Raw genomic sequence first — 27,945 nt, 5'->3', positions numbered from 1 at the left:
GCAACTTGTGTAAAACTAAGCCCATATTAGATAAAGAAATGTTCTCTTTATTCGAAATTATCAAAAAAAACCAACATATTTTACACACACACAACATAATATCAATCAGGTACCGGTAAGAACATTGGGATGATTCATGATAAGTTTTATAATTTTATCATAATACAAGGCTAAAACTGATCAAATGATTTTTACAGGTGTCTGGAAGCAGCAAACAACTTTGTCTTGCTCGTCATTGGTGACCAACTCGAATTTGGCTACTGTGTTAACCTATTTCGAAAAATCAAATAATTTACAGTTAAAATTAAGTATTTTAAAGTATTTTAAAACAATAGTATTTATGAAAGATAAAATTATACCTTATTTGTCGGAATAAGTATAGAATGGCGTAAGCCAGGGGTGCACAATCTTTTCAATCCGCTGGCCAGAGAAGCGATATTTCTGCCGCTCGATGGCCAGAAACTTGTTCGTGAAAGAGATGTATTTTACGGGATGTTCCCATAATTTTGGCCGTGTGTGAAAAAAAATATCCTTTTTTCGCCGTTATTTTCAACGTGACCCCCTGCAGGCCTATTTGAATCTTCAAAATCAAGAACTACGACAATTTCCGTGACTTAATATAAACTATATAATGATGATTGTGAATCTAATTAATCATAGCCATATAAATATATTGATCTCACATATTTGTCATACACATATTTTTTTTTTGGGAACTAAATTTTCACTTGCAGAGTGCCCATCATTTTCCGCGATTGACAATTTTTCAGCAATTTTAGCGATATAGTTAGCAACTTTACTTAATTTTGCCAATTACTTTTATTGTAATTGACAACTTTACTTGCGTGTGACCATTTTTTAAGCTGTAAATGGCACCTTTATTAGCCACAATTATTTCGACTGAAAATGGGAACTTTACTTGCATTTGACGATATCCGGTATTTTTTATGAAGAAAACATGGTCAGGCTAGGTATTTGACGTCTTGTGTGTGTATATTGATCATTTTATACCTAGAACATCTCTCGCTGGCCGGATTGAACCTATCCATTGGTGGGGGCTGCATTTGGCTCGCAGGCTGGAGGTTGTGCACCCCTGGCGTAAGCGAAGAACTTTAAAGAAGATCCGTATTTTTCCAATAAAGCTAAATTTCCTATCCTTTTTTAATACAGGTTTTAATTCATATTATTTGTCCACAAAACTAGCAACCGTGCGTGAGTGTGTGTGGACATTAGAAATATACTTCCCATTTCAAAACTTTTTAAATGACATGCGATTTCTTAAAATGTCATATTTTTTTAGGGGTCGTATCACGAAGAAATAAATTAATTAACTTTTTATAGTGTCCCAGTTTGCGAAACCGACCAATCAGTCTGATATAGAACCTGCCCCAAAAAGTAATTTCCAAAAAAAAATTCTATATTTTTGAATGCAATATTTACGGGGTTAAGTTTACAGCATTTATAGCCAATGATTGACGCTGTGGTTCACAAATTGCGAAAACGTTAATAAAATTCAAAGTGTGAAAATTCTGCAAAAAAAATTTATTGTCGCTAAATAAAATAAAATAGTTTCATACTTTAAGCCAGTGTTTCCCAAAGTGGGCAATATCGCCCCCCTGGTGGGTGATGGAATGGTCCAGGGGGGGCGATAGAAGCTACGAATTTAACTTAGGATCCTATGGGTTTACTTGAGTTGGGGGGCGATGAGAGAAAAAAAATTCTGAAGAAGGGGGCAATGGAATGAAAAGTTTGGAAAACCCATGCTTTAAGCCAAGGTATCCGACTTTGTTGAAAACGTCAATTTGGAAGAAAATATCGTTTTTTTAATATTTTAATATTTATGTAAGCCCCATTTCTTTACGAAAAGGAATTTTTTGACATTTTACTTGCTTTTGAGACGCGATTTCTAAAAATCTAATAATTGTATCATTAAAATAATTTTTAATAAGATATCCTGCCACATATTTTGAAGGTTATAAACCAAAATCACACGTCTGTACCGTGTATTTGTTGAATTAGAGGGTTTTATAAACGTTGAATGAAATTTCAAAAAATTCACACGTACATCAACAGTTTTGGGCTTATACAGGGTGATTCAGAAAATACGGGAAAAACTTCGAAAGGTGATAGTACACACCAATACAAACAATTGTCATCAAAGAATGCATGGTTTAACATGAAACGCAAACGCGCCGGCGCGTTTCGAAATGGCCGCTCCGCAAACGTTAAAACGACATTCCTGCTGAAATTTATGGGGAGAAAAAAGAACACCACGCATGTATAAGTAAATATAATCTGGGGAAGAAAAAGAAACTAACTTAAAATTCAGGTTTTAAACCAATCCGTAATGCCACCTACTCGTAGAATCGGAAACCAGCGTGCACTATGTTCGTTCCCTTACAAATAAAATGTCTTATTTCCAGGTCCTAGGTCCAACTTTAGCCCATTACTAATTCCAGTTGTTTATTTCATGGGATATGTAGCTTGTGTCTGAGTAACCCTAAACCCTTGAGAGAGTTACTTGAATCCAAATTTAAATAATTTAATTTTTATGTATAAAATTACAATTTTGGTTTGAATGGAACCTAGAATCTTAGAAAAACATCACAAAAGTAGTAAAAATTGGATTATCAGTATAATCAATGTTTTTGAAGCTTCCCTCTGGTAAGAAATGTACAAAAATGAACACTTTTTTTGGGTCCAAGTTACGGTAAAAGATTAGAATTATGAAAAAATATTATTTTATTGTTCTTTCCCGTATATGGCTCTTACTTGTTACGTTCTATTTCGTCATGAACTCCTTACGGTCAACAACAATAATAATAATAAACAGTCAACAAAATGTGTTACCCGAGGGAAGAAGGATTTGACCGGAACGATCTGTACGTATTCGATTTCTTGGCCTTCGTGAATGGGGCATGTGATGTTCTTGTTGACGCATGCGTTCCTCTTCATTCCCGGATATGGTACCTCAAATCCAGATAGGTTGGCATACATCGTCAATCTCAACTTCTCAGCGTTGACATCTAGAAATTATTTTGAAATTAGTCATCAATAGAGCCCGGAAGTTTAGGCACTAAAAATTGGCAAAATAAACGAACAAAAGGGCAATAAAAATGCCTAAAACAGTCACTAAAAAAAGGCATTTATTATTTTTGGAGGGAAGAAAAAATAACTGAAAACAAAGGTATATTGAGGATCCAAAAAAAATCTACCTGAAAATTTGGTTGCACTTAATCCGTCTATTGTTTTAATTATAGTATATATTAACTGCATTATTATCCTAGTTAAATTGGTTTCAAGCCCAAAATAAAATGTTAGTAGACCCTTAGGATTAGGCCAACTCCAGGGCCACCATTACAAACAGACAGACATGAGCGCTGACCGCCCAGAGCGACCATCTTGGGATGGTTTGCGCTCTTTCCCAAAGGGATGGACGGTTTCGCAGAGGCCACCATTACAGAAAGAAGCGGAGCCGGTAGAAAATGTCCTGAACAGAAGTTGCTGCCGAACAGCAGAAGTTGAATCTTGCTCTTGTACATTGCTTGATTTTGTTAATCACAGTGATTAGGTTGGTGCCGGTTGCGAATGGATCATAATTAACTATTATGAAGTTTCGCACTTTCTTCATATGTAATCAACACGTGCAAATAATACCAACAATAACAATTGCACAAGGTTTTAGCTTAATATCTAGTAAATTTGAGTAATTTTTATCGGCGATTTATCATAACACCGGTGAGTGTTATAAATTCACAATACAGACGAATCCCGTTGTAACGAACTCTAAGAGACCGGAGAAATCACTTCGTTATAATGAAATTTCGTTATAAAGGAATTCCAGGTTTTTTCATTGTTTCTATGTAAACTTATCTGGACGGATTAGAAAAGTGCTCGTTAAAAAGAGATTTCCGCTATAGCGGTATTCCTTAAAACGGGATTCAACTGTATATGAACAAAATTTATCACACTTACCAAAATGTTCGATGATTATGCAGGTTTTTATTAAAAATACACATTGAACGTTACATATAAATCGGGTTGATTGGCCCCGCCTGGGATCCCAAGCATAACATGTGAAGTGGAAGGAGGTACATTATATACAGTGAACGCCGCTTATTAAAGTCACGGATAATGTTATAATTCGGGTGCTGTTATCATTTTCCTAAACAACGGAGCGGACCAATATCATAACGGGGAAAAAAATTCGTTTACAGTTATCGGGACTTCGGATAATGTTACCTTTTTTCGCATCTTGAAGCTAAGGATCAACCAAACTTATTCCCTCCCCCCGTAAGTTATCGTTATCAGGCAGCAAGACTGCGTAGGAGGCTTGAATATGTTATCTCCTCCTTCCGTTGTTGCCAAACATTGACGTGCTCAGTCATCGGTGCGTAGTATTCACTGTGATCCATGTACTACGTGTGGAGCTGCTTTTGCAATGGCCTCCCTGCAGTGAAAGCAAATGTATTACAAAGAAATAGACCAGACTTCAGTTCTTGATCTGTTTCAGTTCACTAGATTCAAATTTCTTCTTCCGAGAGGCTTTCTCAAGGGATCTATGAAATGTACTGTGTGCACTAAAAAAATATCGTAATTTGTGATAAGCAACAAACAGTTTCCATTCTTACGCCTCACACACAGCGGCTGAATAAAAAAAAATATTCAGGATTTAAGCATAAAGGAAAAAAACGATTGAATATTTTAAAACTACATTCGAATCTCGTTGTAACGAACTCCAAGAGATTAAAAAATCATTCCGTTATAAAGAAATTTCGTTATAAAGTAATTCCAGATTTTTATATTGTTCTTATGTAAACTTATCTGGGTGTATTAAAAAAAGTTTTCGTTAGAACGAAATTTTCGCTATTATATACGGTATTCGTTAAAACGAGAATCGACGGTGTGTGTGAAGGAAGGAAAAACAATTATCACACGTTTTGCCAATAGTCGTTTACCATACGTCCCATTTGACCAAACGGGATGTATGGTCAACGTACTTGCAAATGGAATTGATTTTCGGAAATAGTTATCATTCTGTTATTGTTATTAGAAACCGATGTGATCACGTTAAGCGGCGTGGAATACAATGAGAAAATATTTCATGCTCTTTTTCAAGTCGTCATTAACTAGTATATCACGTTATAGAGAATTATTCAATTCATCAAGTTATGAGCTTGTTAATTGATATTCGAGGAATGGTTTACAAAAATCACATGCAATAGGTAGGTTAGAGACAATGTAATTATCGAAATCACTTGAAAATTCGTTTCATTATTGTGATAGTTCATGTTCATCATTTAATAAATCATAAATGTAATTAATCAATAGTTAGTTACGTTAAGGAAATAGAATATCACTTACTAGACAAGCATTTTGTTGTGATAACAACCGATCCTCCCCTTGGAAACGTGCAAGGCTCTTCTTCACACGAATCCACATTCACATTTCTCACTTCTCCGCCTAAGAATCAAAATTACTTTTATCATAATAGAAAAAAGAACTCCTATAAAATTGAAATTTAGTTTCAGATGAATTCATAACATGTTCCGTAAAATTCTTCATACAATATTCTAATTATAATGTAGTGAAACTCAATTCTAACGACTTCGCGTGTAATGAAATCTCAACTGAAACGTCAATAATTGGTGGTCCGAGCTGATTCTAACAAATAATTGTGTAAATGAGCCTTGTTTATAACGTCGAAACGTTATACGTTCGTAACCCGAAACGCGATTTCCCGTAGGTTTGTATGGAAAATCGTTTTAATTCATTCCAGAAACGACCCAAAAATTTGAAGATAAGCTTTTTAAAAACAACATGTAGCGCTATAAAAGACAAAAACCGACTGAACAGCTTCAAGATTGAACAAATGAGAATCTACAAGATGAGAGATGCTGAAGAGATATTTTTTATTTTACGTGTACACAACCAACACCAACTTTGGTCTACCTAAGCTGTTTTTGCCACAACTCAGTCGAGTTCGTGGGTGTCCCCCGCCATTTGTCATTTGGTCTCTCTCAGCTCATTTATGTGTCTTATAAATGCAGATAGAAAAGATATTCTCCTAGAATGTCCAGACCTTTCAGTTTGACGCTAAAGAGTCTGAAAAAACATAGGCTCCCCCCCTCCCCCAATGCATTATCTATTAGCTGAATCTTTCATTTTATATGAAACAGTTCAAAAACTTTTAGAGTGTGTAGAAAGGTGCAGGTACATCCGGGAAAAAAAATCCGAGGTGCACATGAGTTAATCGGGCTCGCTCGAGCAACAGTAATTATGATGATGTGAGCGAAAATTCAGCTCGCGACGAGGTCGTTTTATGTTAGAGCGCGCATCCACATATCAACGAAAATTTTCGTTAGCCGAATCCGCATTCGTTAGCCGAGACAGAAAAATCACGAAAAGAAAACCTCCGTCAGTCGAAGGATTCCCAAGTCAAGGCGTTCGTTAACTCATGTCTCACTGCAACAGTATTCATCCCACATATTTATATATAAGTTGCAAACTTTTTTCGTGAAATACATTTTAATCCACTGCAGACCCGTGGTAACTCTTCTCCCCGCCCCGCCCCCATTTATGCGCAATAATTGACAATTGTCAATCGTCTTCACTGACAATTGTCAATTTTTTGTAATAATTATCAATGTCCGGTATTTATGATCCTAATTATGATCCGGTATTATGTGATCCGTATTCTTCTCTCTAAAATTTTCACCATAATCATAATGAAATAATTACATGCTGTACAACGGTATGGTACGATGGTATATGCTGTACATCAAATATTGTACCATTGACAGCATCCGATTATACTTTTAATACTTAAACCTAAACGGTCTACGGTCTATGGTCTCTCTATGGCTATATATGAATATATGTTACTTTGACCTTTGAAGACCGGAAACACCCCGCTTCCCATCTCGAAAAGATATCGAAGCGGTCCCGAAGGATAGGTGTATCCGGAAAGTTTTATTAAATCAAAGAAACATAGTCACCTCAAACGAAGGCAACAAAATATAAAATAAATAGTAAAAACATTGATACAATCATCTTGAAACATCAGTAATCGTCAATCTGGAATCGTATAACGGATAAATATATGTTACTGTCAAATCACGATGTGCGGACAATTCGTGAAATGACTGAGAAGTTTGATCAGAATCCGATTTCAGAAATGATTGGTTTTGGCCGGTCGCAACTGGAGATCCCTTACCAAAGTCCGATGTACCGATGTTAAACGGTTCGGTAGGCACCAAATCCGTTTTTTTTTTCTTCGTGAACGTGTGATACATGACTATATATATATAGTAGCTTTATTGGATTAGCTCCATGTGACACGAAAGAAAAACTTATTTTTCTAATAATATAGACATATGATTTTTTTAAAATCAAATTTTGAAGGGGAAAAAAATGATTACCGCATCGTCACTGCGGTTTGATGGGTTGACATTGCTATCGTATGTATAATTATAAAACGAAAAAATACGCCAAATTGGGGATGACCCCGAATCAAGTGTCTGTTATTGGACTTTGGCCAGGGATCTAGAGCCACTTCGCGAACTGGCTGGCCAAAGCCCAAAATTCGGACATTGACAGAGTTAATGGGCTTTGGCAGTAACATATACACTGAAAATACATCGTGAAAAACCCCATTATACCATATTTAACCATATTTCTTTCCTCACTGTTGTTGATATTTCAGAAAGTACATCGTTTAACGTCGTGTAATTACAAAATACGTAGTTATATGAGTAAGTACAATACTCTTGAGAGTTGATTTCCCTTATCGGTGTCTTTTTCTCTTTTGTTTGTTTGTTGCTGTTGTTGTTGTTTTTTGTTTTTTTTTTTTAAACTTCTCCGTGTTCGGAGATTTATAAAATCGCACCAAATTGAGGAAAAAAGGAATAAAATTCAAGATAACAACTATTGAACTTTGCCAAGCAAGATTTCAGCTGTTAAAAGTAAAATAAAGGCAAACTGAATATTTTACCCTTGAATAGCCATTTTAACTAATTGAAAAATCCAGTCTAATTAATTGAATTGCCCAGTTGAGATATGAAAACATGGTAACTCATATCACCAATTTACATATTTCTTTTCTAAAATAAGAATAATTTTCAATATGTTTCAATACGGATGAACCCCGGAAGCTTAATTTTAGAATTATTTCTTTTATTAATTTCAGGATTATTTATTTAATTAATTTTAAAATCAAGTATAAAATTGTTCATTTCATCAATTCCTCTGATTATTTATTTCTTTCATTAAAGCATCTTGAAGGTTTCAACCTCAGTTACAGCAACAAAACTATGTGGAATCTCCTGAGTCATTATAACTGAGTTCGACTACATTTCTACTCAATTTATAGGCAGCAGTGTATTTGATTTACATTTAGCATGCAAATAAGCGTAATGGTTCATAAATGTCATTTGACACTTACCGCAAGTTTTGAACTCGATATCCTTGGCATTTGACGCAGCGAGAAGCACAAACAAACTCAAAAACGCGGCAAGGACGTCGTTGTACATCATGGCGATCAGATGAGTCAATAACAAATGCCGAATAATTCTGAATACCGTCAGTTTACTGGTTTTCTTGCCATGAACAAGAAAAGAGAAGCTCGTTCTCCTTTAGACCTTGAAAGTTAGATCAATGGCAGTTTTTTCTGAATTATTATTATTTTTTTTATGTCAGATGGTCCTTCTTCGTTAGTTGTTTCCCAACTTTTTTTTATAATTTTTCTAGAGTTTTCTTTCCTTAATTACGAAATGTTTGCCTCAATGCGCCAAACCACACAATTGGACACTAGAGGAAAAACCAGTCTCTCTAAATGTCCTTCACTCTGTCCGATGTTTTTCTCCCTTCACTTTTTTTCACAGTTCAATTCTCTCTCAGTATTATTATGTATGAAATACATTCGATATTATCCACGTTTCCTTTCAATTTCAGCGTAATATGATCCATTTGTTATGGAAATTTTTTTAATGGCTACCGGAAATGTATTCTTCGGAATTCGACGAAATTGTCGTATCCGAGAGATATTGACCGTTCTTCTATTAGATAGGGAAGAAATTCCGATTTCATCACCGGTCATACCTATTCATAAATCAGGTAATGCGAAAAATTTCAAAAATTATCGTCCGATCTCGATTTTTCCTGATTTTCGAAAATCCTAGAAAAAAATAATGAAGCATAAAATTATAAAAATTCTAAATCACAATTTTAAAAATAAAAATCACGTTTTCTTTTTGAGAAACTAGTTCGAATTTCTTGAAAAGAAGAATACCGAGGGGTAAAAGTGTAGTACTAATGGAAGCAATAAAACCTTTGCTATATATTTAGACTTGAAAAAAGTATTTGATAGAGTCGATCATCCAATTCTTAAACATGAGTTATGTTGTTCAGTTGTTCAGATCTAAGAGGTAACACTTAGTTTCATCAATATATTTATTTTATAAATTTAGAATAATTTATTTCAATAATTTTAAATTTTCATCGATTCTGAATTTCCATCAATTCTTGGATTATTTCTTTCATTAAAGGGTCTTGAAGGCGTCAACCTCAGTTATAACGACAAAAATTCGTTGACTCTCTTATGACGTTATAACGTAGTTTGACTGCATTTCTACTCAATTTATACGCAGCTATGTATTTACATTTCTTTCCTTAATAAGGAAATGTTTGCCTCAATGCGCCAAGCCACACAGTCGGACACTAGAGGAAAAACCAGTTTCTAAATGTCCTTCACTCTCTGCTCGGTGTTTTTCTCTCTTTATTTATTATTATTATTTTGCAGTTTGATTCTTTCTTAATTAAGTATGAAATATATTCGATATTATACGCTCTTCTTTTCAATTTCAGCGTAATACGATCCATTCGTTATGGAAGTTTTTTTTAATAGTTACCGGAAATGTATTCTTCGGAGACTGAAGAAATCGTCGTATCCGAGAGGTATTGACTGTCTTCTGTTGGATAGGGAAGAAATTTTGATTTCATCACCAGCAGCCATACCTATTCATAAATCAGGTTAAGTGAACGATTTCAAAAAAATAATAATAACCGTCCGATCAGCTCAGTAAAGAAATAAAGTATAAATGATACAAAAAAAGACTCTTCTTTTTTTAAAAAAAAGTACTTTTTCTCTTCCTAGAAAGCCACACACTTCATGGCAGGTTCTTTGTATCGTAGTGAGGGAAATTAAATTGATGGGAGGAGTCAATTTCCTTGGTTTCTTGTTAATGCATTTATCAGCTCGCAAACAGAAAAAAAAATCCTCTCGTACTTAAAGGGTTAATTCATTAGTGCAATTTTCAATAATTTGCCACATCCTCAAGCGCTATGTAAAAAACATAAATAAAAGTAAAAAAACAAGTAAGTAAGTAAAAAAGTAAGTAAAAAACAAATGCATGACTACAAAATGCTTCACTACTTTTATTTAATTACAAAATGAAACACTTGAACTGATACTATGGTATCACATGAAAAGGTCAAGTTCAAGATGTCGAGCAGAAATAACTATTCTTTATTTTATTTTAGTTAGTTATCATGAAAAATAATGTACATGAGCTTCCGATCAAATAAATAGCTATTGATAAAATAAATTATCATATACCACGTCAACCGTTCTCGTCTCAATAAACGTCCAAATGTTAATTATGTATTCCAATGAAAAGCTATACAACTTTAACGGGTGTTTTGAAGCAGCAAACTGTTTTATCCTGAGTGTCATCGGTGACTAGTTTGACTTTCGCTGTTGTTTCGATCTGGAAAGACGTAAAAATAGAATTATAAATATGGTCATGATTAATCGTCATATATAGGGTGAATGCTATATCGATCCCCCAATACCTACACACGTGATTCCTTGTGAAAAACTAATATGGAAAAGTGTTTTCAGTGCTGGATTATTTATTATTATTATGGAGTTGTTAACTGATTAAGAGTTGATGACGTTACTTTCGGATCCTACCAAATTCGTCGAACGTGCACCAAAAGTAAAACTTGGCGTTTCTGACGTGATAGCAATGTTGTAACCCTAAGAGTAACCAAGAAAGATAAAGTTGTGCGAACCGGTCTTTTTTCCCTGCTTTTTCTCTCAAAAAATTTAACTTAAGAGTGAAAGAAACGAAATTAACACATTTTGGCAAAAAGTGTTGATTTTGGGAAAACAAATTTTCAAATAGATCTTGCTTGGTTGACACTTCTCATACCTGGTGATAGATTTACTGATATAGTAAAGAGAAGATAACGAGTAATAACAAGGTAATGTAATAACATCCCTGCAAAAAAAAACACCAATCGTGAAAGAAAATAACTGAACTTGGCTTCTAACTGCATTGAATATTTCAGTTCATATTCAGTTAGCGGCAACCTGATGCATGGGGGAAAATTCGTTGGGGTTTTGGCACGTAATTGACCGTTACAAAACTGACGCGTCACAAAATTTCAAAACTCTGTAACGACCTTAATATTCACCCGATCCTAAAACGGAAAACCCTTTTCTTTATTAGTTTTTACCAGTAATCACGTGTGTAATTATTGGGAAGTCAATATTAAAATAATTAATAATTAAACAATAATAATTATAAGGTTTCCTCTCGAAAATATTGGGAATTATTGTTATAAATGTGTAATATATATATATAAGGCAATTTGTGAAGTGAATAGACAAGAATAATGTATTGTCGGAAAACAAGCATGGGTTCAGGAAGGGAAAGTCATGTAATATCACCTGCTTTGCTTCTTTGATCACGTGACTAAGGTTTTGGGGAGAGAAAGAAACGCACACGTTGTTTATCTTGATTTTCAGAAGGTATTCGATCCGGTCCAGCACGGTGAACTCTGAAAGCATTAACAGATGATTGGGATTGGGGGGGGGGGGCAACTTGTTGAGCTGGGCAGAGTCGTAGTTGAGAGATAGGTCAAAGCGGGTTATGGTGAACAGGGAATTTTCTGATTGGACAGGTGTCAAAAGTGGAGTCCCTCAAGGATGTGCCTTTAGTTTTCTTTCTTTTTTTTTCAGTTTTATTGATAAACTCGATCGGGGAATCGATGGGATTGCTAGAAAATTCGCAGATGACGTGAAGCTAATGGGAGGTAGTCGAGAATCAAAGCGATAGAGCAGACCAACTTGAATAGGATTGCAGCATGGGCAAATAAATGGAATGTGACTTTTAACGTTGGCAAGTGCATGGTCTCTCATTTTGATTCGAAAAACCTACTTACTTACGAATGAAGTATTCCGAATGCAACTGAGATCACTGGTTCGGGAATTTCCACTGATGAGCGGCTTAGCTTTTTTTAACATTGTTCTAAAAACTACGAATTCCATAGTACTGTGTGACCTCAATATAACGAACTCCTATTTAAAAAATTTCACGATCGTTCCCCGGTATTACGTTTCATTTTATCAAATCATCTTTGCGTACAATTTTTTTAGCATTTAAGAATTCGCTAACGACAGTTGGATATTATACATAATCACAGATACATATACAAATACAAATACAACGCCACAACAGGCAAAATGCCCAACGAGGTGGCTGATAAAAAGATGCCCATAAAAATATGGTTGTCATATGTTTCAAAAATACAGCAACCCAATTAAAAATGCAATTAACACAAATTACAAACAATATATACACATGATAAAATATTATACAATGCCCATAAAGAATACTTATGGTTGTCTTATTCTAAGAATGGATAGCTTCTTGATTTACCCCAACATGTTTATCGTATTTCTTTTTAAACGTGTCAATTGTGTTACAATTTACTACCTCCGGGGGTAAGCTATTCCATTTATTAACAACCCTATTGGAGAAAAATTCCCTGCGACACCATAACCTTGCATTGTCCCTCACCAATCGATACTGGTGTCCCCTTGTAAAAGCAGTCGATTGGCGGTGTACTAAAAGTTCATGGTCCATCCTATCCATTCCATTGAAAATTTTGAACACTTCGATCATATCTCCTCGACACCTGCGTTCATCCAATGTAAACATATTCAAAAAATGAAGTGTTTCTTCATAACTCAAGCCCTGTGTGCCAATAAGGACACGCGTAGCTCTTCTCTGCACCCCTTCAACCAAGTCTATGTCCCTCTGTAGGTATGGTCTCCAAAACCTTACAGCATACTCCTGTCCAGGACGAACTAAGCCTCGAAAAAGCGGAAGAATGACTTTAGGAGAACGCGAAGAGATCTTTTTGAAAATGAGACCAAGCATAGATAAAAGTGATAATTGTTTCAGTGTTTATCAAATTTACTGTATATTTTGCGTGCATGCGAACATGTACCTCGTAAAAGATACCAGAACAGAAAAAATTTCAAATTCGAATATTTTCTTACTTTTGAAAAAATAAAATAAATTTTTACCTTAGGAAAGAAGTTTTTGACCGGCAGTTTCTGTTTGAAACGTATCTCTTGGTTATTACTGATGGGACAGGTGAGATTTTTGCCGACGCAGGCATCTCTTTTCATACCTGGATAAGGTACTTCAGCTCCAGCAATAACTGCGTAAATCGAAAGCTTCAATTTCTCCGCTTTTGCATCTGTAAAATAAGTAAATAAAAGTCGTAAATGAATCACGTTAATCATAGAAAAAAATCATATTAGTGTGAGATTGATTACTGTTTCCTGGAATATAAATTTCTACACAAAACAAATTATAGCTGAAAAATTCGACTTTGTCGCCTAACAGTCTTTTAATTTTATCACCAACTTTTGATTAAGCAGAAATAGTTTTGAATGTTGAATATGGAATTGTCTTCAAAGTGTACATTCTCATGTAGTTACACTGAAAACGAAGAAACTGCGTCCAACATGAAAATATAGAATTTCGACTGATTTTTACCTGCTGAGCACGAATATCACCAGGAAAAAATTTTATTGTTTGTTATTATGTTTTGTTTTTGAGATATTAACATGTTGATAGTTGAAAAGTGCTTTATTGTATTCTAGCTGATCCAACTATTGTTGGGCAATTTTAAGAGATGCACCATTTGTCCAGCACAAGTGTAATCAAAAACAAAGTACGTACCAGACACCAATAAATGAACTATTATGCTGTAATACATTTACATTTCTATATATTTTTGTTGTTTCTGTGAATTTGTATTGCATTTATGTATAGGTTAAAAAATGTTAGATCTCTTTATATTGGTGAAGTTTCTACACGTTCGTGTTGTTTTTTTCTATAAATTTATTTTGTCTTCTGTATACTTCTGTTTCAATACATTATGTTTTTACAATTATATATACAGAGTGCATAGCAAGCACGGTGCGTGACATTTTACTGTCGAACCACTGATCCTAAAGGCATACTTTCAATTAGAAAAAGCATCCCAATAACGTATAGTATGTTACTGAACTGAAGTATGTCATTCATGTAGCAAGGGGTTTTGTATAGTTATTAAAATAAAAATGTTAACTTTTTATACGGACACCCTGTGCCCAAAAACCCAATTAAAAAGTTGTTGCCCTGTCTCTCATGATGCCAACAAAAAAATTCCACGTTTCAAACTGAAATATTCACTGCGATATTGGAAAAACGATGGAAAGGTGGAGAAAAATAGAATTTTTTTTTAAATGCGGGTGAAACGAATTTTGAATCGGGCTTCAAGAAACTTCTTTAACGTGTCACAGCATCATCTTTCATTTAGATTTTGTACTACAAATAGGACAGCTCACTAAGTATAGCGTCTTTACAATTAAAGTTTCACTTTGAAAAGGCCATAAAAGGAAAACTACCGGACAACATGTAATCAAACGTAGTTATAGTTTACAGGAGGTCATGGGATTCAACTTTCCGTAACAAAAGAAAAAAAAGTTCAAAAACACACCACCATCGGGGGAATGGCGCTGTATGCAATATTGTTAAAAGACATAAGACATCGGTTTAAAGTGTATTTAATCGTTTCTAAAACGAAACTGTTTGTGGGGTTATGCAAAACGCAATGGCTCCGATACACTGACATGTCTGTAACATTCTTCCTGATATGCTAAGAGCTACTGTTAAGACGCAGTAATGAGATTTAACTTGCTTTCATAGAAAATGATGGATGCCACATTGAACATGGTTTGTAACACGTTTTAGAAACGATTAAAACATTTTAAACCGATGTCTTCATGTCTTATTTCGTTTAACAATATTGCATACAACGCCATTCCCCCGCTGGTGGTGAATGTTTGAACGTTTTTTTTGCGGAATATTGAATTCCATAACCTCCTGTAAACCATTACCAAGTTTCATAACATTTTGTCCAGTAGTTTTCCTTTTATGGTCATTTCAAAGTGTAACTTTAATTATAAAGACCCTGTATATTTTGTGTGTGGCCTGTCCCATAAATTTACCGCCAGAGTTACTTTTTGAACACCAAGCGTTTTCCTGTTCTTTTTTCTTTTCTTTTTTTTTTTTGAACAACCATCAGTCCATTTCAAAATAAACTGCATTACTTTACACAAAATGGACACTGAAAGTCTACTATAAACTATTGCAACTTAACCGTTCATGCACATCGTACACATTCATGTGTATAGCTACTACATAGCACTTGCACAACTCAGATAATTAAGTTAATTACAGTATATACCGTTTTCTCATCTTCAACATGAAATATTTCTAATTCATTGGGAACAGTAGGTACTGTTGTACAGTGGTAGTAGTAGTTGCGCTCTATGATTACTTACTTGACAAGCATCTTGCTGTTATCAATGCTGTTTCGCCTCTAGCTATCTCACATGGTTCTTGCGGACAAGGTTCGACATCTACGGAGATGACTTTCCCAGATTCTCCGTCATCTTCTGGAAATTAAAACATGTTTGTTATTAATGGAGGGGGAAAAAGGCATTTCTTTTGTACATGGTAGACATAATTAAAATATGGAGCAAGATTTTTAAAAATAAACTGTTGGGCTAATTTCAACCAAACTAGGATTGAATGCTATTACACTCCTGTATCGAATTCAGAGCGCCTGTAGGGCCGGGTGGCAGGTAGGGCGAGCGCGGTTTGGGGGAAAACCAAACTCGTTTACAAAAATTTTTGCTTTATTTAGCTCCCAAAATAAATAATTTACTTCCTCAGTTAATAAAAGAACAATCTTCATGTACATCTTTTTTTATCAATTTAAAATCTTGGTTGTTAACTCAAGAAGATTTAAATTATCTATTTGATATTGTAATGTAATCTTCTTTTATCTTGCATACGCTGCTAAATGCCAAATTTTTTTTGTTTATCAATTCCATTCCTGTTGCCACTTATTTCTTGGTGTTATATGTATGTGTGATTTTTTTTTCTTTCTTTTTTTCTCTCGTTATTATTTATGCCGACAGATATGTATCGGATATTGTTTTGTGGGCTCACAAGCTTGCTTAGCCCCTAAATGTTTTGTGACTGTGTTTAAAAATCTTAAATAAGGGAAATTTGAATTTTGAATATTTGAAGAAAAAATATGTATACAAAATACATTTTTTTATGAAAAATAAGGTTTCTAATGAGCTTTAATTGATTTCATTCATTGAAATTCTGGAAATATTCCTTTTATAAATTTTTTTACTTTCCATCCATTCCATAATTATCTCTCATTAATTCTGACACTGGGATTTTTCTTTCATTAATTCTGTATTTCGATCAATCCTGGGATTTTTTCATCAATTCTGAATTTTGATCAATTTCCAAAATTTTTCTTTCAGTAATTCAGAATTTTGATAAATTCTGGAATTTTTCATTGATTAATTCTAAATTTTGATCGGTCCTGGGATTCTTCTTAATCAATTCTGAATTTTTATCAATTCTGAATTTTTTTCTTCCTGAAATTTTCATCAATTCTGGGATTTTTTTCCTCTTTCACTAATCCTGAATTTTCATTGGTGGATGTTAGAATTATTTTTCATTTTTAATTTATCAATTTTAAATTACCATTTGTTCGCAGATCATTAGGCCCTAATTTTCATCAGTTTTGAAATAATTTCTTTCATCAGTTTAAAATTTTCTTTTCTTCTGAACTTTTATAGATTCAAAATTTTCATTAATTTTTGCGATAATTTACATTTAATTGTGTAAACATATATTTAATTACATTTAATATATATATATGTGTATATATATATGTATATATATATGTGTGTGTATATATATATATATATGTGTATATATATATATGTGTGTGTGTGTGTGTGTGTGTGTGTGTATATATATATATATATGTGTATATATATATATGTGTGTGTGTGTGTGTGTGTGTGTGTGTATATACATTCTTTTTTGAATGGATGTTTTACATCATTCTGAATACTCTGTGATGACCCATGAATCTATGGATGCCGAGTCCCTCCGCCCCCCCCCCTCCCCCGCAAAATATATGATTGAGGCTGAACTCAGAAATTATTTTCGCATCATTCCCCACGTCTGATAAGGGCGGCCCTGTTTGTATTGCACTTACAGGCATTCCTAGGGCTGCATATTTACATTGCAATGACCATGTGGAAGCGTTTCCTAATAAGTTGCCAGTCCGTTCACCTGATATGACTCCTTAGGACTTTTTGGCTTAGGAGTCTTTAAAATAGATTGACATTTTCAGCGACGAACACATCGCAATGGTTTCGTTCACTACTTCATGATTATGCGGTAACATGTATTGGAATTAACTTCGACATCCTAATCACTGAATCCTAATCAAAGCAACCCCGGATGGCATTTCATATCAGGAAATCAATTGAAATACATTAGTTTTCCTCTGTTCTTAGCCTATGGGTCCCGATCCAGAGCTGGGTCGCAGGAGCTTCTTCGAGATGGGTCGTACGAAATCCACTTACAGTAAGAAATTTTTGAGCTATGGATCACGGCATAAATTTGATTCGCGGGGGGGTTTCTTAGATGCAAGTCGTACAAATCCACTTACTAAATTTGTCGCACCGGAACGCAACTATCTATTACAGCCAGGAATTCTTGAACAATAGGTCACGGCCAAAACTTGATTCGCAGGTGCTACAGAGATGGATCTTACAAGTTGATTCGCAGGGCATGCCGAGATAGGTCGCACGAATCCATTTACAGCAGGAATTCTTGAGCTATGGGTTACGACCCAAACCTAATTCGCAGGGGCTTCCGAGATGGGTCGTGCAAACCCACTTACATTCCTGTAATAAATGTACTTATTGCGTTACTGGTTTTGCTAATTTCAAAAAAAAAAAAAAAAACAGTCCCACCAGGGTCGTCTTAACTTCATGGCCCCCTTGGACAAAGTGATTTTTCTGAGGCGCCTACTCGGCTAGAAATGCCTACCTACCAATCAACATACTCACTATCAAAAATTTGAATCGGATCTCATTTTCATGAGGCACCTCAGCACTTGAGACCCCGGACTATGCCGAGGTGGGGCCCATGCGTAAAGACGACACCGAGTCCTATGGGTCGTGAAGCTGATCTTGATGTTGATTTTGGGTCGCGATTGGAAAAGGTTAGAAACCCCTGCTCTAAAGGCTACATCTGCAATCCATGCGTCAGAGGCAACCTTATGAAGTTACAATCCCAAAGAAGCTGTGACGGAACTCAAGGTTCCGGAACTCCAGTGGGAAACCCATGCTGTATATTATTCGTTAGAAGTTCCACAGAGAAATGTGAACGAGGTTCATGTATGGTTTAGTAGTAGTGAATATTCGGGAGGTTACACCTCCCCCTCCGCTCTCTAAGGAAATTTATAAACATGTAAAAAATTGGTCCTGTCCTATAAAATACGGGATATTAATGGATATTAGTATAAGTCGTCCTTCCAACACATCATCCTGGATTAACGTCTGTACTGAAATGAGGACGGAGGGCCTCCCATGATTATTTCCGCGTCGGATAAGGGCCACTGCGCTATGCATCGTCCTAGTGTATTTTTCTGAAATTTCCCATCAGAATGTATGATGTCATGATGAAATATTTCATTTGAAGCCAAGCAACGCGCACTTGACGAATGTCCAACTTCGGAGGATTGAATCACGGTAAGCCCATCAAAGTTATTTGCTTTGCACCTCCAGGAATAATTATGGTTGAGGGAGGTGTGGTGTGATCGTCATCGGTTTATGCGTGGACGGAAAAAAGAAGAGATGAAGAGAAACAAAAAGTTCGGCGTATTTATTTAATATCCCTGCGGTCAAAGCGAGTAAAAGCATACGTAAATGTATCTGAAAGGTGGAATTCACGGTGACCTTTGGTCCACTGTTAATCAGACCGTAATCATACCACTGTTCTTATGTAGATAATCGCAGAATAACCTTTTCTTGTACGTGATATAATCTAAAATTGAATACATCCAATCTCATTGATTTTCAGCATAATCAATCACGCCGGAATAAGATTATATATTATCAAGCCGAATATAAATTATCGTTTATATGGCCGGTGTGGCGCCTACATTTCATTCACCGGTGCTTGTGCTCTTGGCCGTAAATTGTACTTTTTAATAGGTATCCGTACTACCTCTCTAGTTGGCTCATAAGACGGGTCCTCTGAGAGTGAATATCGGCCCCAGTCCGCCGGTTCGGTTCAGTTCCCGTGATAGAAAGAAATAGTACGAGAATACGGTGCAAAGATGCAGGGAGACCCTTATCAGACGCGGGGCCGGGTGCGAAATAATTTCGGGACTTCTTAACCTCGATTTTATATATGTCTTTGGGAAGAAGAATCTAGCATCCAAAGATTCATGAATATAACAGAATATGCAGGAACGCTGAAAAATATCTACTCACCAATGAAAATTCAGAATTAACGAAAGAAAAAATCCCAGGAGGAATGAAAATTCAGATTTAATGGGGGGTGGGGGATTTCAGAGCTGGTGGAAATTCAATATTAATCAGGGAAAAAATTCCAGAATTGATAACAATTCAGAATAAATGAGAGAAAAATCACGGAATTGCTGAAATTCCAGAATTAGTGGAATACACATAGTTCCAGCATATATATTGATAGAAATTTTCAATTAATGAGGGAGAAAATCCCAGAATTGATGGAATAAAAATCCCAGAATTGAAATAGAAATTCCAGAATCAAATCAGTTGGAGCTCAGGACACCTTGTTTACAAAGAAAAAAATTTATTTGATGTATGTGTATATCCTTTTTCAATTCCATTACTTTTATTCAAGGTGCGATCGCACCGGTCGTACATCCCTAAGGATGCCACCTCCACAAGCGCACTGCCTTCTCTGAACCTCTTGTGAAGACATGGAGGTCGATGCGGACGCCAATGGCGATTTCTGCCGATATCATCACACCGTTGCAATGGAGAATTATCAGTTTATTGCGTAACTTTTGAGCATTAATGTATAAACGAGGTACAAATTATGAAAAATAAATAAAGACTAAATAAACAAGGCGATTACTGTAATATTTATCTTCGCATCAGCCAACTGTCGAAACCTTTGTATTGTTATGTAATCTATTGCGCTGTATTATGGGCAATATACATAATGATGAATACATACAGATGCATGTACCTCTTTTCCGTTCACGTTTCGAGCTCACAATAAGGAAGAAGGAAAAATATTTTAATGCAGATGGTCCGAATAGACGCTACAATTACGATAAAAAAAATCACGTATGATGTCATTTTCCCGGGCAATTTAACTCTCGAATCATTGACGTGAACATTATGTTTTGGTTCCCATACAAAACAGCTACTCATGCGTTGCTCGCTGTAAAGAAGAAAAATCGATTTACTTTGTTATAAATTTTGTTTGAATATCGAGTTCTTCGTTGTCACCGTTTCCAAATGCTCAACTATCTGTGAACCGGAAAAAATTGGGGAAATGATTATTTTCGACATTTTAATAAACGCTGTACCCATTTAATAAAATACCCGTTTCTCTTTTGTATCATAAATATTTCTTCATACGTGAAACTAAGCCGAAGTTTTAATTAATTATCCTTGTATTTTTATTATTTCCCACCCACGTTGAGATCACATCATTTTTTTTTTCATTACATGATTAGATAATAACATGTGTTGAAATCAACTTTGTGTGAGCGTCATTAACATTTTAATTTTTTTATAAAAATCTTAGTGCAAAAGGAAGAATGATTAATTTAACTGCGTCGAATGGATTTATGATGCTTTACAAAAGCGGAAAATTACAGTCTTACATATATGGCTACCAATCAAAAACTTATGAAACTTCAAGAACATCTTGATGATAGGGTAAAGAAAAAAATGAGAGCAAAAAATAAATAAATGAAAATGAGTTTATCACTAAAGGATATTTTCTATGCAAATTTAAGCACATGCTAATTTTTACTGTAAATATGTGAACAAATTGCTCGAGCTTCATGGCAAGGAGTATCTAAACACACACGTGTCCAGAAGAACTATTTTTCTCTAAAGAGTTCAACGTTGAGTTTCAAAAACCTTCTTTGCGGAGGAAATTTTTCAACGAATACAAGAGTTCCGTTCCAAAAAAAAAAAAAAAAAACACGTGGAGAATTTTGGTCTAAGACGGAGCTTCAAAAATTCATCTCATTTCTTCATTAGAACGTACTAAAAATTTTATACTTTTCTAATGAGTAGTTAAAGCTGTGGATAGCTCAGAACACACCAACTTTAATTACAAACGCCGTGGTACGTGTTCTCATAAAATGCTTAATTATTTTTGTTTTATTTACGTATAAGCACAATCACAGCACATCAAAGGAAGAGATTTACTGGATAGAGATCCTGAGATGAACTCCTGAGATTCTCTTAATTTCCAGAAAGTGTCTTTCTTTGCCGTGTTATAATGCTTTTAGTTGCACAAGTGTTTCAGATCTAAACACATCTGGTTCAGTAGCATAAAATTGGTCATTTTTGACTCCTTAAAACGGGCATCTTTCAGTCTTGCTCACGAGCTCAGCAGTGATCATTGAAATAAACAAGAGTGCTTGATGATTATACCCGATTTCGTATTCGATATTTGACTCTTTATTTAAATGTCCGTACAAGTTGCTTCAGAGAATTACCATCACACTGATTTCGGTTGGATGATCACACTGATTTGATTTTTCAGACGATGGGCATAGACAAGACATGTTCAGCGCATGGCTTTCCTGGCCCAATGGGGCTCTTGGAGTCGTCTGATATGGCCCATGACCTCGAAGTTAATACGATCTAATAATAAAATATCTGATTCGTATAAGCATGAGTTGGAAACGACTGACGTAAAACCCTTGGCTGAGTCTGTCAATGAAGTCGCTGTTTAAATCGTCGTAGACCAAGATTTCGTTTTTGTGACTGCGATTGAACAAGAGCTATCTTGTTTTTACTTTTCAATGCAATTACCATACTGCTAAGCATGTCAAAGAGCCTGAAGTGGAAAACATCCAATTCAAACGAAACCACTACAGGAAAAAAAGACTGTTGTTTCAAAAATCTCTCTTCAATTCACCACTAAAATAAGAAACTTGAAACTCATGACACATTTCATTTCATTGCCGTCCGTGAATGGTCATCAAAACAGTCAAGTGTCCCGCTACATTTTATCGAATCACTTGAGTGGCTCGCACTCCACAAAAGCTTGAGCATCCCTGGCATAGAACGTTGATAACGTGTTAAAAAAAAGTAAAAGATTCTCTTCTCTGTAAAAAGATTTAGAATGATTGCCGTCCATGACCGATAAAAATTCGCAAAGTTCGAGGATTGATCGAAACGTCTCCGATATCCTTGGCCATGGAACTTGCGTTCCCGGAAAGGAAAAAAAAATGACCGACGGACAATGACCGGTGAATGAACGTGATCAAGGCAGTTTAGCAAAAACACGAAGGTGAGAAATCGGTGAAAAAAACCTTGGTGATTTTAATTTTTCGTTCTTTCATCGGCTTTTCGAATACAATGTGAAGAAAATAAATAATTTTCTGATGAATGGGCTTCTTTGTGTCCTTCCAGTCGAAACGGGAAGCATATACGCATTTATGAGGTCGTTGAGCCGAATGAATCGCCCTTAGAATGCATGAATCGCGTAAATTTTAAACCGATGGATGGTTTAGGAAAACACATTATGTCCATTAATTAAACTTACGACTTTTTTCTTTAAAAGTACAGTAACTAATCCGGCACATATCATACCCAGAGGTGCAGTTATGGTTTTGCCACCTCTGCGCTCCAGGAATTTTGCTGCCTTTCTCTCACTCTTGTCGAATTTTCTTGACTAATCTTCACGTGAACTCACCGCCCTCCAGCCCACCCCCCCCCCTCTCTCCTCCTCAGTGCACCTGTGTCTCAAAGTCCCTATTTTGGTTGCTGCATTCTCACACTTTATTAGTCGCTCTTTTATAGTCATTCACATGCTTGCAGGCTTTTTGGTCACTCACATACTTGCACACTCTCTAGGTCACTCCTTTGATTGCTCACTGACACGGTTCCTTGCTTCATAGGTGACACTTTTGATCATTTACACGTTTACACATGCTCTAGGTCAGTGTTTCCCAACGTGGGGGGGATAGAATGGTTCGGGGTGAGATAAATTAGGGTATAACAGAGAATCCTATGTATTAGCTGGCATTGGGGGCGATGGGAGAAAAAAAATTTCTGAAGAAGGGGTTATGGAACAAAACGGTTGGGAAACACTGCTCCAATCATCATTCTTTTCGTCATTCACATGCTTGCATATGCTCTAGGTCAGTGGTTCTCAACCGGGGGCCATATGGCCCCCTTGTGATACTGGGATACTTCAAGGGGGCCACGGAAGAAAATGGAGAAAAGGGCCGTGACAGGTGGTTTGGAGAGCTGAGAAGAAAAATTAAGGTGTGAAGAAATAAAGATTTTATATTAGTGACTAACACTTACAGTGAGAGAGAGAGAGAGAATCCAAAAAAAACCACTCATAAAACCAGGGCCTTCTTTAGGGCATGGACCCGCCCAGGCCTCACCGCCTACATTTTGCAACAAGTTTCCTAGGATGGGGTATTTCTCAAGTCCCCGGTTAAATTTATCAGACCCCCTTCCTTATATGAAATTTATTGTATGAAAAAAAAAATGATGTAAACCATATTAGGCCCCGGGCTGTAGCTCTATCAGTCCCACTCTTGTGAGGGGCCTCATGCCCATAAGTGACCCCACCTTATGATATTTTGTATAGTACAATTAATTTTTAAAATTAGTAGGAAATGTTGTATGTTAATGTAGGCTGTTTATTTCCAGCTAAAGTATGGGACTACCATAGCATCACTTTGCCTAAGGAGAGGGGCCCCCCATGATATTGAGACGGTCCTGATAGAACTCGGACTAGCGGAGAGATCAATAAATTCTAGGCTAGTGGTCTGGAGGCCAATTTTCTTAGCAAAATTTTCGTTCAGTATAAATTCACTGAAAAAAAAATCATTTCAATACGTGTAAAGTGTCTTGCTTCTAGATGAGAGTTGAAAACTCTGGGTAAGACAGGGGAGTCACGAGAAAAAAATATGGTTCAAAGGGGGCCACGGGCAAAAAAAGGTTAAGAAACACTGCTCTAGGTCAATCTCTAGCTACGCAACTCCAGCCATATATCGCCATTCGGCAATTTCCAACAAGTGGAGTTGAATGGAAAATGAAAGCGTCATCAATCGGTGGTCGCTTTAGGCTCGGTAGGTAATCACTGCCCTAGTCCCTTGCTCTGTAAGTCACTCTTTTGGTCATTCACATGCTTGCTCGCTCTCTAAGTCACTCTTTTGCAAATTCTCTCTAGATCATTCTTTTGTTCACTCATTAACTTCGTATTTTGTTTTCTGGGCAGAGGCAGATTTTTTTAGGGTTATACAAATTTTTCCGGCCCTTCTCCCATTCTAATAGTTTTCTTGCCAACTCAGCTCTTTCCTCCAATTTTCTGCACCTCTGAACTTGCCACTCTGCGCCCTGGCTAAGCTCCCCCTCCCCGTAAATACGCCACTGATCAGACCAGGGTGTGCCGGATTATCGAAATCACCGGATTTAGTTGAAAAAGCCCATTTAAATAACACAACAGATGCCGCATATTATAATCACTGATAATGTTATCATTCGAGTATTGTTATGATTTTTTAAAAGTACGGAACGGACCGATATCATAACATGGGGGAAAATTCATCGATAGTTATCACGATTTTGTGATTTATCTTATCAATTTTCTGTTTACGTTCAAAGGTTTTTTTTTTTTTTTTTGCGCATTTTGACGCTGAGGTTAGACCAGACTTTTTATTACGGGATTATTGCTGAAATTGTAAAGATTATCAAATGATAGCTGTGCAAAGAATTGTATTATTCGATCAGAACGTGATATGTTATGATAAATTTTGAAAATAATAAAAAAAAAACTATTTGTAAAGGGTGTTCAATTGGAAAGTTGATCAAGTGCTCGCGAGCACGAAATTGGACACTGTCATCGAGCACTCTGGGTGCTTCATAGAGCACTGTGGTGATCGCGAGCAACGGGTTGAAGATGCCTGCCCTATATCATAGCATTATAGTCACAGTAAGAAACAAAACGACGGGTATTTATCCGAAAATTGGCTCCCAATTAACTAATGTTTATATGTATTTCTATGAAAAACTGTATTCGACTCAGGCGTTTGCCGTTGGTCCCACCTATCGCGTAACTTCTAGGTAAAAGAAAGTTTAATGTTGTGAGAGGTTTAAGGTAATGAGATACTTATATATATATATTCATGCTCAAGTAAATTCAGCGCCAGTAGATCATTGATTTTTTATTGCAGTCTCCCAATGTTTCAAAACAGAGAGTTAATCGACCAAAAATTACATCAAAGTTCATGGAAAAATTCTTTTGCCTGGTGATTTTTTATAATTTTTTTTTTGGTTAATGTGCTGCTTTTAAAGCCGAAGTAGAAATTTTTCACTTGTTCAGGGTTGGCTAAAAGTCCATGACACATTTCGAGACTTAATATAAAAATCAATGAAAACGGCAAGTGAGAGAACTGATTTGCAGAAGTTTTTTCATAAAAGAATTTAATATTTTAGGCACAGATGGCTCTCTGTGCTGTTTGTATCTGGCTAACGTTGAACAATTTTAAGACACGAATCACGAATATATATATATATATGTTACTGCCAAAGCCCAAATTTGGTCAGATCGTGAACTGGCCGACCCAGATGTCTGGAATTCGAGCTTCCGCCGGTCGCGAATATATCGATCCCATGATTCGTGGGTCATGGCCATGTTGGCTCATTTTTTAGTGATTATGGCCATTTGTAATTAGCCATAATTATTATGGTCAGCTATCGCAACTCCAACTATCAAAAGAATCTGATATCGATATCTTAGTGACCCATGTATAGGGGATACGTAGGGATCGACATAAAGGAAGGGACGACCAAAGTCCATCGAAAGCCCGAAATTCGGACATTGGCCGGATCAACTGGGTCCAGTTCACGAAGCAGCCAACTTCTATCTCTGGCAGTAATATATATATATATATAAATATCCAAGGATTCATTCATCACATTCTCCGCTACCCATACAAAGGTTTCCAACAGCTGGCTGATGCGAAGATGAATTCAGAAAAGAAAGAAAATTCAACTGCGGTGAATTCAACCCACGTCCTCTCACTTGCCGGGTAAGCGCACTAGACTATAAAGGCAGTGAATCTCAATCTTTTCTTAGAGCTCGTGTGCACTGGACTATATATATAACCACATTTTTCCCACTCACACAAAACTATTCTTGAACATGACAAACATTCTATAATGGATACCTTAATCTTTTACACTCATTGCTTAATTTTAAGTCAATTTTTTTCAATGCATCATGGCTTTTTTAGAACAACTTGTGCAGCCAATGAGATATTCAAAACAAAATATGTACAATTCTTGATAACACTTTTTGCGGGCCGGATGAAAACCCTTGGTGGGCTGCATCTGGCCCTCGGACAGGATGTTGTGCTCCACTGCTTTAGAAAAATTTACGGACTATATAAGAGAAATGTAAAACTTGTGCAAAAAAAGTTAGATGACTATAGTCCGTTTCAAGTTAACTTTGCAATGAAGAGGAAGCTACGAGGGAACCTCATCGCTCGTTGCTATGGCAACAAAAGCCTCTTAACCAATGTATCGATGCGCGGGCTTGGTAAGGTATGGACGATTTGTAGGATATCGCACCAAAATGTCGTGGTTGCTATAGATTTTTGGATAATGGTAAAAAAATTTTTTTCCTAATTTAAAAATTTCAAACGAAGAAACATCGGTTCAAAACGATATGTTTTAATTATTTTTTCAAAATCATTAAAAAAATTGAAATATTCTGTATAAATGATCATCACATAAAACTACGATTTACGGGAACTTTATTTTGCGTCGAAAAGGAATACACTCTCTACCTTTCTCTCCACTGCTAAGTTAACCTGAAACGGACTATAATTCATTTAAGTTGTTTAGGGCGGTATTCACCGACATGGTTTAAAGTATAGTCACAATTTTTTGATAAGAGATCGACACGGATTGGTTAAATTCAGGATTTTAACCAATCTATGTTGATCTCTTATCCAAAAATTGTGACTACAGTTTAAACCATGTCGGTGAATACGGCCCTTGGTGTGATTTTTAAAATTTAACTTATATCGCATATCTGACCCGCGGACCGAAAAGGTTATGCACCTGATACGTATATGACGTATGAAATTGTGGTCTAATGAATGAAGTGACATGAAAATTCTTACATACCGCAAGGCAGGAACTTAATCTCTCTGGCATGTGCTGCCGCAACAATCAGTATCAAAATCGTAGAGCAGAAAAACGTCGACATGACCAACTAAGTTAATAATGAAATGGACCTTGATAAACTGTCCATTTTATTCAAACTGACTTTTTTTCCTAAACTCTACATCTGCTAGTCAAACGGGTTCGAGATTAAAAAAAGGAAAAGAAAGTAATGAAAAAAGACAAAATAATTGTGAAACCTCTATTTTGTGTATATCTAGACCTTGCCCATCACACTTTTTACTGCTGTTTCCCTATTAACCATGACCAGT

At 35.9% G+C, this 27,945-nt stretch overlaps 2 protein-coding genes across 2 annotated transcripts; both read right to left on the bottom strand.

Annotated features, from left to right (window-relative positions):
- Positions 1 to 26: 26 nt before the first annotated feature.
- LOC149075638 (NPC intracellular cholesterol transporter 2-like) lies at positions 27 to 8,806 on the bottom strand. The gene is made up of 4 exons (XM_089243123.1): positions 8,444 to 8,806; positions 5,365 to 5,463; positions 2,851 to 3,026; positions 27 to 270 (listed from the first exon to the last, which is right to left on the bottom strand). Exons 1-4 carry the CDS (start codon positions 8,532 to 8,534, stop codon positions 181 to 183), a joined length of 456 nt encoding a protein of 151 aa, XP_089099249.1. The 5' UTR covers positions 8,535 to 8,806; the 3' UTR covers positions 27 to 180.
- Positions 8,807 to 10,414: 1,608 nt separating this feature from the next.
- On the bottom strand, positions 10,415 to 27,945 carry LOC149075637 (NPC intracellular cholesterol transporter 2-like). Its single transcript, XM_089245424.1, has 4 exons — positions 27,638 to 27,945; positions 15,692 to 15,805; positions 13,379 to 13,554; positions 10,415 to 10,766 (listed from the first exon to the last, which is right to left on the bottom strand). Exons 1-4 carry the CDS (start codon positions 27,717 to 27,719, stop codon positions 10,677 to 10,679), a joined length of 462 nt encoding a protein of 153 aa, XP_089101550.1. The 5' UTR covers positions 27,720 to 27,945; the 3' UTR covers positions 10,415 to 10,676.

The sequence above is a fragment of the Pholcus phalangioides genome, unplaced genomic scaffold, assembly GCF_987345545.1.
Source record: "Pholcus phalangioides strain wild (caught in Gottingen) unplaced genomic scaffold, Ppha-v1.0 ptg000015l_1, whole genome shotgun sequence".
NCBI classification, from domain to species: Eukaryota; Metazoa; Arthropoda; class Arachnida; order Araneae; family Pholcidae; genus Pholcus; species Pholcus phalangioides.
The sequence above is the reverse complement of the archived record's forward strand: the minus strand, read 5'-3'. Positions and strand labels throughout refer to the sequence as shown.